This window comes from Bos mutus, chromosome 27 (genome assembly GCF_027580195.1).
Source record: "Bos mutus isolate GX-2022 chromosome 27, NWIPB_WYAK_1.1, whole genome shotgun sequence".
Lineage (NCBI taxonomy): Eukaryota > Metazoa > Chordata > Mammalia > Artiodactyla > Bovidae > Bos > Bos mutus.
In genome coordinates, this window is record NC_091643.1 from 3,668,226 (window position 1) to 3,681,272 (window position 13,047).

A 13,047-nucleotide genomic window follows, 5' to 3' on the forward strand; every position below is an offset into this window, starting at 1 on the left:
TCTGCCCAGAGAGATGAAAAAAGGCACACCCTGAGGTACTGAGTACCCAGATCCAGCCACACCTGAAGCCATGGCACTCTTGAATTTTTCAGATATTATGGACAATAAATTCCCATTAGGCTTTTTTTTTTTTTTTTGCCACCCATCACAGCATGAGTCCTAACATGTGAGCCATACATTGATAGCTGGTATTAGTATAATTTCATTAATATTAATAATGTTCTTGGACATTTTGAGATAAAAAGATGAATGCAGTCTTTTAGCTGCAAAAACTTCCCTCTTCCCTCCTCACCCCATCTCTGTGGCCCCTTCCAAAGCGAGTACCTTCCTATCCCCCCCTCATGCCCTCCTCTCAAGAAAACTTGCTTATTTTAGTAGATGTTTATGAAACAAATGTCATTACATCTCTGTTTTCCTTCTTTTGGAAGCAGCAAGATGAGACAAGCAGGTAACCCTGTGCCTAAGTAGAAAATAATAATATTTAAAGAAAGAGGCAGAAAAGTATATCCGTTATAAGCTTTTCTTTTTTGTTTCTTTTTTAGAATTGTAGCTTATCAGTTTATCTATGCCTGCTATAGTCATAATTACAATTTAATATCTGCATACAAAAGCTATGTAAAAATCCATTTTTCCCAAATATACAAATTTTCTTTTTGGATAGTTTAAAACATTTTGATCACAGATTTCAATAGAATTTTAGGCTGAAAAAAATATTACCAATCTAGCAATATCACTTAACACCATTTGCAAAACACAAATCTCCCGATGACTGTAAATCTTTCCCTGTTCTGTTGTCCTTTTCTGATTCTCAGGGCATGAAAACATCATGGGGGAATAAAGGTGTTTTCTCCAAAGAAAGCTTTCATAACTAATTTGGCTCTAAAATCAAATGAAAAATGCCAAATAGGAAGAACCAAAAGAGGGGAGTGGCATAATGTCTGCTCGTTCATGCCCTGCTAGCGTCTGTGTCAGCAAGTTGCCTGTCTCCTAAGGGTCTTCTTCTGTCGTGCGTTGTGCTCTGGAACGTCCTGTCTGCATCCTGAGGAGGACAGATTTATATCTGATTGTCTTGTGCATAAGGTGGGTCAGCTTTAACTGTGCAACAGAAAGCCACAAACAGCATTTTACCTGCACGATATTGCTCCTGAAGGCGGCATTAATGAATGTAGAAACACGCTAGAAATGCACACATTTTGCATTTGCAAACATTTGTACAGCACAGTACAAATTCTGTGATAAGGCCAAACCTTTTTTCCCCTAGTCTGTTTTTGTGTCTGTGTGTGTGTGTGTTTAAAGTTTTTTTTTTTTTTTTTTAAAGATTAAAGTGTTTCAATTGTAAAAAATACACACCGGGCAAATCCTTACCTGGATAATAAATATCTACATCACAGTACAATAAAATTTCTCCTCTATAAAATTTAAATACGGATTATAGTCTATCGCTATCAAAAGAAACACTATGCTAATATTTCCTTATTATTAAAATAACAGGAAAAATGACGAGCTTATTTTGGAACCTGACACGGTAGCCATCGGAAAGGGCAAAGGGATTCAAACGTCTGTTAAGCACTCTCCTTCTGAAGAGGAATGGTGGCCTGGTGGTGATTCATCTCAACTCAGTTTGTGAAAAAGGTTTAGCCTTACAAATGCTGGCTACGTTTCAAAAACCATAAGACCAGTTTCATATTTTATGACTCATGCAGCCAAAGGTCAACATGACACGAACGGGTTAGAGTTCCGTAGAATAAAAATGTATCACGGACAGTGACATGCTTCGAGGGCGTCTGCAGTTCACGGAGGCTGCGTCCGCAGGGGCCGAGCGCGGAGGCGCGGGGCGGGCCGCGCCGGCCATGCTGTGGGCGGAAGAGGCGGCTCTCGGGCTGAGGCAGCAACACGGCGCGGGTATCCTTGAGGACCGAGGCTCACGGACGAGGAAAGCTCAGAGGCGGCACGTGGTGTTTGGAGCAGAATCATAAAGAAGAAAAGATCTTTACTTTTTTCACTATTTCTACCAACACGGCACATCTAATTGAAGAGTGAAGTACACTTGAGGGCTACACACACGCACACGCACACGCACACACACACTGGACACCACTCACCCCCCAAATATAAGTGATTTATAAATAGATATCCCAGTTGTAGGGCGTGTTCTCCTCTTCTGGGACGTCTCCCCACTGGGCAAGGTTTCAGGCAGTCCACATTTGATTTGAAAGTCTGGACGACGTAAGAAAAATGTAAAAAAAAAAAAAAGAAAATCCAGAGCAAGTCCCTTCTAATCGAGTTTTATGGGATGGAGTCTTGAGATGCAGTAAGTACCTCAGTCAATTACAGAAGGAATGAGTCACCTTGACCACCGGGGTTGTGAGTCCTTCAGTCTTGACAGCCTTTCCTTCAACCGGAAGTCCTCGAGGCTTAGTCTACTCAGCAGGAAGTAGTCAGCCTTCGGCAAGATTTTGAGATCCGCAGTTTGCCTGCTTAAGGCTACCATGTAAGAGGCCAAGGATCAAACACACATTTAGTCGGGGCTGGCTGGGTTGCTGTAGATCTGCTGAACCATTTGGCCAGTGGTCAATCATGTTAATCCCTAAGGCGTTCCCATGCGGCTTTAGATCAGGCTCTGCACTTGCACTGAATCTGGGGCTGTCTGATGCCCTGGGGAATCTCAACACGTTGAGGAGACTTTCCTGGGGAGCCTACTGCCTGAGGAGTCTGTGAGATTCCAGGACCTGCCTGCTCGCCTTCCCTTCCAAAGGAAAACCTGCCCCACCCGGAAAAGCTTCTCAGAGTTACCCTGGAGCAGAGAAGGTGATTAAACGCTTTGTTTCAAAGAGCAGTTATCCAAAGAGAGTCAACAGAGGAAGCTGAGATGGTAACAAAGTGAGGACCAGAGGAAACTGGCTAGAGGCTACCTGGAGAAAACAAAACCAAAAAACTGTCTGTAGGACACGGAAGCCTGGCGTGCTGCAGTCCATGGGGGTCGCAGAGAGTCCGACAGGACTGAGCGACTGAACTGAACTGAGGGAAGTCAACGCCGGTAATCTGCCCATGAACTTCATGTTGATAATTTTATTCTCTTCACCTATTTCCTTTCTCTGGGTAGTAAGTTCTAGTGCACCGCTCTTGGTTTCTTTCCCTGGAAGCCTGTGTAATTGCTTTAGCACATCAAACACGTAATTTTTCTCCCGGATTATTTCTGGTCACTCTCAGGATTTTTAATGCACTCCTCTCCTTCTCCCAAATCTACCCTGCCTTTCTCTAAATAACTGATATGTCGTATGTCAACTTTCTATTTTGAATCAACACCAAATATATTTTCCTTAGCTGTCAGGAGAGTCATCATTTCTAATAAAGTTAGAAATTAGAATGTGAAAGAAACCATCAAAAGAACTTGATTCCCTCACCCCCTAAAATTAGTACAGTGTTAAGGACAGGAAGGATTTTTGAGTTCATGACTCAAGGTCACAAATCTACCACTCGAGAGCACAAACTAGAACTCAGGCACCCCAACTTCTGGGCCAGTTAAAAAAGAATGAATCTACATGGTTTTTAGGCAAGTTTCACTGATATGGCTTATTTTCCCAAACACTTCCAGGATAAGGCAGTACAAGGCAGGCAGAGAAATAGTTTATGTCTACCATGACAGTGAAGAGTGGGATACATTCAGTTTCATGGGTATATTCTGTGCCCGTCTTCTGACATTGAAGCAACCAGGGGCATCATATGCTTTCTGGGCACACAGTACTCCAGTGTCGGTCACTGGGGAGGTGGGCTGGGCAGGGAAGGTGAGTGAGGGTTTGTGTGCGTGGTCTGCAGCTGTTTTCTGCTGAGTATCTGTCAGGGCGATGCTATCAGAAGGACAGAGAGAGTCAGTGGCTGGAGCAGGCTTTGTTTGGTGGTAGTCAAGCCTCAGAGCCAGAGGGAAAGGAGATTAGGAAACACTTGTGAGTAGAGCAAAGAGCCCGAGGATCCAAGAGCAGAAGGGGGGAACCTCAGCATCAGGGCGTGAGGAGGCTCTGAGGCCCTGCATTTCCTTCAACATAGAATGTGACATCACTAGTCTCTCCCCAGAACAAGACTCAAACATTTCAGCTTGTTACCGCTCCTTGACTGGAAGGTCAACCCACAGGGAAATCTGTTGTCGGCTCAGCAGAGATGGAATCAGGTTGAATGACTTGAGGACTTTGAGAGTTGAAGGGTCTGATGTCACTGAACAGTGACATCACTCTGTAAGTAGGTTTGATTTTTGTGGGAGTTTCCTTTGAGCAGTAAGAAGCCTTCTTGCTATGAAGTGACACTATGTGAATTTTTGGAAACCACTGAGTCACTGATATCTGTGAAGATTTTGAATTTCTTTGGGCTCACTTAAGGAAATTGTTTTCCTTGTTGGCCTCGATCAGTCAAACACCTGCACATCTTTGAGTCACACCCTTGTATAACTCAAATTAAATCACAGGATTATGAAAATCACAGTGAAAGGACAGCTAATTTGGGGGAAACACATATCCTTATACATTCCAGGTTAGGCTGCTAGGAGAGAACAGAGTGCTGAAAACAGTATGTTCTTGAATAGATAACAATTTGTTCAGAACTTTCTCTAGGAAGCTGAAAGCCACATCTCATCAAAGGCTGTCTCTGCTGTGCTAATTCGAGCCCTGCAAAAACCAGGATTGGATCAAGATGACCACATTGTCTTGGTTTTAAGTCTTCTTTAGTTTCCTGCTGTGCCATTTTGCTTGCTCGAGTCACTGACCAGGGACAGATGGGAGCTGGTGACGGCTTGGTGCTGGTGAATTAATGATTGTCCCCACCTCACCTCCACAACTGTAAAACCTCCAAAGCATATTCACATCAAAGGACTGGAGAACAAAATGCAATAGTTAGCAAGTACCCGCATTCGAGGGGCAATTTCATCCATGTCTATGCCAAGGACTACCTCCCTTTACCCCAAAACAATCCCTCCCAACACAAAGAAATAAAGGAACAAACAAAAAAGAGCTAGGCAATGGAATGAAATGACACCCAGTAGTGCTGTTGGAATTATGAGAATGAGTCAGTCGGTCTAATCCTCAAACACTTCCAAGAACAACGGGGGAAAGAGTTCCGTGGGGCATTCCACCTTCATGTGCAGGAAGCGGCTGGCATGGCAGGCTCCGATCATCCGCAGGTCTGTCACCTTCATCAGGAGTTTTGGCCAAAAGTGAGTCACGTGGTGTTTTCGGTAATTGATATAGTGTTCAAAGGCCAGCAGGAAACTATCTTGGTATTTTTCTATTCTCTCAACGCAGGCAAGCCCTGGGCGATCTGAGGGAGAAGAAAGAAGGATGTTAATTTGCAGGCAGAAATGAGAAGGCTTGCCTGGTCCACTTCAAGTCCTTTAGTGTGAAGTGGGTCAATCTGGGGACTTTTGACTCCTAGGAATGGGCACGGATGCAGTATGAACTCTGGGGCATCAGGGACCAAGATGCCAGTGAGTGGAGTAACTTACATGAAGGGTGTCAAGGCTTTGTTCAGATAAATGTCTCTGGCTTACACAAATCACCTCCTTGGGTGTGAAGGGTGATGCCTCCCTCCTAGGGTACAGAAGGAGAAACCTCACCTAGAGAACTGAAATACTCTGCATAATGAGGAGGGATTCTGACAAGCATGGGACTTACAGAGAAAAGAGAGATGTGAAAAGAGATTGGGAGGAAATCAGGCAGCCTGGATGCAAAGGAAGAATGTCCGATGGGAAGAGACTCTGGTGAAGACAAAGCAGCACAATATCTAATTTTAATTGTTCACTTGGCTTCGGTGAACCACTCCTTCCCTTCCCTTATTTTGATTGCTTCTGTAGAAGCCCTGTGTTGGTGGTGTCTTGGGAAGTTATAATGAAAAGGGGATGTGAACGACACTAGCATCATCCTGTGTGGAGAAGAGAAGAGTCACGGTGGGAAGATGGAGCTGGAGGAGATTATGATCATGTACAGCCCAGAAAAATCTTCCCAAATTTTGGAAAACCACTGGTCTTCCCACAATATATAGGAGACTCAAGGCAGTTTAAAAAAAACTGATAAAAGGATGTCAAGAGAAGGCCGGATGATTGGGGAACATCTAGGCTGTGAGGACTTGGGTTGCAAAAGTGGATACAGAGGGACTGTATCTCAACATGGTAAAAGCTATATATGACAAGTCCACAGCTGAGAGCATACTAAGTGGTGAAAAGCTGAAGACATTTTTTAAGACAGAGAACAAGACAAGGATGCCTACTCTTGTGGCTTTTACTCAGCATAGCATTATAAGTCCTATGCAGAGCAATTAGGCAAGAAAAAGAAAGAAAAGGCATCCAAGTTGGAAAGGAAAAGTAAAAACTGTCACTATTTGCTGATAACATTCCCAGTTGCATCAAAAAGAATAAAATACCTAGGGACTAATTCAACTAAAGACGTGAAAGACTTACACTGAAAAATAAGACGCTGATGAAGGAAACTGAGGAAAACACAGTAAGTGGAAAGATATCCCGTGCCCATGGATTGGAAGAATTAATATTGTTATAATGTTCATACTACTCAAAGCCATCTGTGGATTCAGTGCAATCCCTATCAAAGTTTCAATGGCATTTTTCACAGAACTAGAATAAACAATGATAGAGTTTGTATTTTCAGCCATAAAAGACCCTGAATAGCCAAAGGAATCTTGAGAAAAGAAAACGGGGCTGGAGGCGTCACGTTCTCTGATTTAAAACTACATTACAAAGTTACAGCAACCAAAACAGTATTGTATTGGCATAAAAACAGGTATGTAGATGAATGGAAATGCAAATCAAAACAATTAGATATCACCTCACACCTGTCAGAATGGCTATCATCAAAAAGAAAAGAAGTAACAAGAAAACCCTTGAGCACTATTTTTGGGAATGTAAGTTGATACAGCCACTGTGGAAAACAGTATAGAGATTCCTTAAAAAATTAAAATAGAACTACCACATGACCCAACAATCCCACTTCTGGGTATTCATCTGAAGAAAACAAAACCACTACATCAAAAACATATCTTCACCCCCCTGTTCCCTGCAGCATTCTTATAATAGTTAAGGTATGGAAACAAGCTAAGTGTCCACTGATGGATGAATGGATAAAGAAGCTGTCACAACACCCCCCCCCCCCACACACACTTTCTGGCATGCTGCTTAGTTACAAAGAATGAAATCTTGCCATTTGCAACAACATGGATGGACCTTGAGGGCACTATGCTAAGTGAATAAGTCAGAGAAAGATGAATACTGTATAATCTCACTTATAGGTAGAATCTCAAAAACAAACAAAATCCCAGCGACCTCATATGCATAGCAGATTGGTGGTTGACAGAGGCTGGGAGTCTGGGTGGGTGAAATGGGTGAAGGGGGTCAAAGGATACAGACTTCGAGTTATAAAACCAGTAAGTCATGCAGATGTAGTGAACAGCATAGTGACTAGCTAATAATACTGTAGTACATATTTGAAAGTTGCTAAGACAGTAAATCTTAAAAGTCCTAATCACAAGAAAAAATTGTGCAGCTGTATATGGGGAGATATGTTAGCTAATACTGATGATCATTTCAAAATAATATACAAATATCCAATCATTATGTTGTACACCTGAAATTAATGCAATGTTATGTAAGTTATACCTAAAAACAAACAAACAAACAAAAAACCCACGAAATCTGTAAACCTGAATGAATTCCTCATACAACTCTGGGGAGCCCTACTACCTCCCTGCCCAGTTCTCCTGTTTGTGGCTTTGATCAAATAAATATATTCATGCTTCAAGTGTCTAGTTATTGAAATATCTGTATCAGTAAAACTCTAAATAGAGTTCTGCTTAATTTGAAAGAAACAATCAGGGTTAATGTCTCAGCCCACCATTCTGAGCTTAGACAAAATAATCCGGCTTTTGGCATCCCCCATCCAGCTCAGATTGCAATTTTTGCATTTTAATTTTGTGATTTCCTTCACAGTTGATGCTGCTGCTCTGTGGCTCGCCCCATCTTCTCTCTCTCTGAATGTGCTAGATAAATTCTCCACAGGATCGTTTAACTTTTGATCCAAACAGAAAGTCAACATATTACTCTGCACTTACTCAGTTTATTTATTTTACAGGACACTGAAGACCAGAGACACTGGAAGCTTTGCTCAGGGTCACACAGGGAGTCCTTAGATAAATTACATGTTTTATTATTATTTTTTAAGGATACGTGGGTTCCCCTGGTGGCTCAGAGGGTAAAGCGTCTGCCTGCAATGTAGAAAACCTGGGTTCGATCCCTGGGTAGGGAAGATCCCCTGGAGAAGGAAATGGCAACCCACTCCAGTACTCTTGCCTGGAAAATCCCATGGACAGAGAAGCCTGGTAGACTACTGTCTATGGGATTGCAAAGAGTCGGACACGACTGAGTGAGTGCTTGCTTGCTTGCCTTGAGAGTCCCTTGGACGACAGGAGATCAAACCAGTCCATCCTAAAGGAAATCAGTCCTGAATATTTATTGGAACCACTGATGCTGAAGCTGAAATTCCAATATTTTGGCCACCTGATGCAAAGAACTGACGCATTGGAAAAGACCCTGATGCTGGAAAAGATTGAAGGCAGGATAAGAACGGGAGAACAGAGGATGAGATGGTTGGATGGCATCACCGACTCGATGGACATGAGTTTGAGCAAGCTCCAGGAGTTGGCAATAGACAGGGTGGCCTGGCGTGCTGCAGTCCATGGGGTCGCAAGTGACTGAAATGATAGTGAAGTGTACTGGCAGGGAGCACCCCGACCTTGACCTGGCTGTCTGCTGGAGGCTGCCTCGCTTCCTCCTTCTTGGAAGCGGCTTCCTGTCCTGTGAGCAAGTCCGCTCCCAAGAGAAGCCGGAGTATCACAGAACACAAGGCCGTCACCGGGTGGACGTGGAATTCTCAGGATCCTACAAGGGCAGTCATGGGCTCCCGACAGGAGGGGACTGCACACGGCGTAGGAATCGGGAGGGCAGGACGGGGAAGGCCGCGCTAGACAGAGCCTGCCCACCACACCAGAGGCGGGTCTGGGGGACCCCACCGCTGTGGGTGCAGTGCAGAGCATGCGGACCCAGAAGAGCCTACTGCCCCGAGGCGGGCCAGGAGTGTCTGTGGAAGGGAGCCGCTTCACCGAGCCTTGGGAGAGGAGCTCCGGGGGCTCCTGTCAAGACCTGAGGAGCCGGCAGACACCGCTTCTCAGCTCCCCGGCAGTCCGCAAAGCCCCGCCCGCCGCTGGAGGATGCCGGGACGCGATCCGACGGGGACCGGAAACCTACAGCCCGCCGCCGGAAGGCAGCGGGATGCGAACCGGAAGCCGGGGACCGGAAGCTTCCCCAGGCGCTCTGAACGCGCGCCAGGGCCGGTCTGGACACACTCACCTGAAGACATCAGCAGGACGGCCTGAAGGAGAGCGACCTCAGTGTCGTCCAGGTTAAAAGAGGACAGCGACATCCCCAGGTCGAAGATGGCGTCGGACACTACCCCGAGGCCCCCGTTTTTCAGCTGGCCGCGCGTCACCGCCATCTCCCCGTTCAGGGTCAAAGTCTCACTCTCCGGGTCGTAGCGCACGGCCGCACGGAGGGACATGATCTCCATGCAGCAGCCTTTAAGGAGGATGATCTGGTCTTCACATGGCAGCTGGAAAGAAGCAGCCCACGTCAGCACAGAGCGAGGGCACAGACGTCTGCTAGGACCCGCCTGCAGGACCCCAGGGGCGACGGGAGCAGCCCCTGCCCTGTCTGCTCGCGGCTGCAGACTCCCACAACCACTCCCCATACTCTAAGCCTGGGCTTCCCAGGGCACTCGTGGTAAAAAGTCTGCCTGCCAACACAGGAGATTTGGGTTCGGTCCCTGGGTCAGGAAGATCCTTTGGAGAAGGGCATGGCAACCCAGTCCAGTATTCTTGCCTGAAGAATCCCTGTGGACAGAAGAGCCCGGCCGTCTAGTCCATGGGGTCACAGAGAGTTGGCGCAGAGTTGGACACAACTGGAGCGACTGAGCACCCACACTGTTCATCATCTTCACCAGTTTTTTTTTTTTTTGGCTGCACCGCATGGCATGTGGGATCTTAGGTCCCTGACCTGGGATTGAACTGGCACCCCCTGCATTGAAAGTGCAACCAACCCAGAACCCAGGTCTCCCACGCTGCAGGCAGATGCCTTACTGTCTGAGCCGCCAGGGAAGCCCAAGAATACTGGAGTAGCCACCAACTGAGACCTTCCTAAATGTACCACTGTTTTGGTCTGGTAGCTCTAAGAGCCGACCCCACTGGTTAGCTGGCAACTGTGCCGCTCTGTTTTTTGAAGAAAGTTTGCTCCTTGAATCTCTTAAAAGGTAGAGGACTAGAAGGTCTGTTACAGACACATGTGACCTTTGAGGCCCAGAGATGTCACAACTTTGCTCAGAGTCACCCAGTGGATCAGAGGCAGAGGTGAGCCCAGAATCCGGACCTCCTGGCTCCTAGGGTTATTATGTTCTCAGAGTCTCCAGCATCAGAATTACTGCACACACTGGATCTCTTTGTCAGTGTTGTAATCTCATTTTAAACTCATTTGGGTGTCCTGTTAAGATTTGTGATAACGTGATAACATCATTGTCACCCTGCTTATTTAACTTAGATGCAGAGTACATCATGCGAAATGCCAGACTGGATGAAGCACAAGCTGGAATCAAGATTGCTGGGAGAAATATCAATAACCTCAGATATGCAGATAATACCACCCTCATGGCAGAAAGCAAAGAAGAACTAAAGAGCTTCTTGATGAAAGTGAAAGAAGAGAGTGAAAAAGTTGGCTTAAAACTCAACTTTCAGAAAACTAAGATCACGGCATCCAGCCCCATCACTTCATGGCAAATAGATGGGGAAACAATGGAAACAGTGACAGACTATTTTTTGGGGCTCCCAAATCACTGCAGATGGTGACTGCAGCCATGAAATTAAAAGATGCTTGCTCCTTGAAAGAAAAGCTATGAGCAACCTAGACATTATATTAAAAAGCAGAGACATTACTTTGTCGACAAAGGTCCATATAGTCAAAGCTATGTTTTTTTCCAGTAGTCATGTATGGATGTGAGAGTTGGACCATAAAGAAAGCTGAGCACCGAAGAATTGATGCTGTGGACTGTGGTATTGGAGAAGACTCTTGAGAGTCCCTTGGACTGCCAGGAGATCAAACCAGTCCATCTTAAAGGAAATCAGTCCTGAATATTCATTGGAAGGACTGATGCTGAAGCTGAAACTCCAATACTTTGGCCACCTGATGTGAAGAACTAACTCATTTGAAAAGACCCTGATGCTGGGAAACATTGAAGGCAGGAGAAGGGGATGGCAGAGGATGAGCTGGTTGGATGGCATCACCGACTCGATGGACATGAGTTTGGGCAAGCTCCAGGAGTTGGTGATGGACAGGGAAGCCTGGCATGCTGCAGTCCATGGGGTCACAAAGATTTGGACACAACTGAGCAACTGAACTGAACTGATAACATTAATAATAAACTTAAAAACTCTGTGAAGAGAAATACCAAAAAATTAGAGTTTGATTTTTTGGAGGGGGAGAATGTTTAATTAAATGCCATTATCAAAGTAGGTTGAAACACTATTAGTTAATGGGTGTTTTTGATGAATTGGGCTAAGATTGACATGCATCACCTTGTTTAATGTTTGCAACGATGCAGTGAGGTAAATATTCTAATTCCAATTTTATTGACAGGTGTGGAAATCCAGGCTCTGAGAGGTTGAGAAACATGCTAGGGGGTCCCTGAGTGGGTGAGGTGAGAGTTGGAAGCCAGCTCTGGAGAGCTCCCTCTCTGAAGGGATTTGGGTGTAAGCTTCCGTAAAGAATGAATATGAAACGACACATAGTTTCTCTCTTTATTAAAGCAGGTTCCAATTCTATTTTGAGAAATGATCTTGGCAACACAACTACTTCAGTTCAGGTGACTACATATGACAAAGCAGTATTTGGAATTACCTTTAAAATACAGAGTATTTCATATATATATATATATATATATATTTTTTTTTTTTTTTTACTAACTCAGCCTACCTGCCTTACTGTTTAATTTCAAATTGCTCTGCTTTTTCTCTATAATAAAAGGCATTTTGTGTTTGGTTCTGGAATCCATTCATGTGAATTCTCCCCTCTACTCATTAAGCAAAATGACTATGATTTGCTTTTATTTAGTTTCTGATTTGTACTCCTCAATTACATCTTGGATTCCTGGGCTCAGGGCCTCGTGGGGAACAGGAGACAGGAACTTGGCTGGCGCCTCCACAGGCAATCGGAAAGCTGGCTGGAGTGGGTGAGCGCTGGCTTCACTGCCTAGGGCAGAGGTCCTGTCTGCAGCCCGCTCACCGACACCTACGGCTTGATGAACACACATCGCAGCCCCGCCTCTGAGGGTCTGTATGTGCCCAAGTTCCCAGGTGATGCCCCTGCACCTGGTTCAGAGACCCGCTCTTGAGAACCATGGACATAGAGTGGCAAAGAGAAATGACTAGTCTGATAAAACCATTGATTTTAGTTGTTTTTAGAGTATATAGACTTGGGCAGGCCCCATCTTTATAGCCAAGTCTGATGATAGATGAAGTAGAAGTTTTCTCTTGAAAAGTTCCTATTTGTGAGTTCACATGTAAGTAAAAGCAGAGTAAAGATTTGTCAAGGGTCTCCAGCGGTTTAAAAACTAGGCCAGATGCCTGTTCTTTAAAGAGGGGTTTACGGTGAGGTTTGTTTCCACATGTGGGCAGACAGTCTCTAAATCACCCAAGAACCCTCCACTGTGGGGAGGCCCCAGGGGGCCCGCCCGGGGGAGAGGTGGGGGCGCCCACAGACTGGCAGGAGTGCCCATGCCCTGTGCTCAAGAAACGGTTCTGACGTGCTCTTGGCAGCTCTGCCAGCAGCCATTTCAGAGCTTTCGAAACCCTTGGTTGGTGGCCTGGCATGGGTCTCAGCAGAAAGTTATCCTGAGTTCGATTTGAACAGCAGCTGCATCAAACTGCCTCTGGCAGAAACTTCCGGTTCTGGGGCCCACC

General features: G+C 45.3%; 1 protein-coding gene across 7 annotated transcripts in view; it reads right to left on the reverse strand.

The window, feature by feature from the left end:
• Positions 1-506: 506 nt before the first annotated feature.
• The window catches only part of THRB (thyroid hormone receptor beta), a 439,267-nt gene continuing 426,726 nt past the window's right edge, over positions 507-13,047 (reverse strand). For all 7 annotated transcript variants that reach the window (XM_070364186.1, XM_070364190.1, XM_070364183.1 and 4 more), the window contains 2 exons: positions 9,395-9,653; positions 507-5,304 (listed from right to left, as the gene is read on the reverse strand). In XM_070364186.1, coding sequence (XP_070220287.1) covers positions 5,063-5,304; positions 9,395-9,653 — 501 coding nt within the window. In that variant the 3' untranslated portion in view covers positions 507-5,062. The remainder of the gene's footprint in view (positions 5,305-9,394; positions 9,654-13,047) is intronic.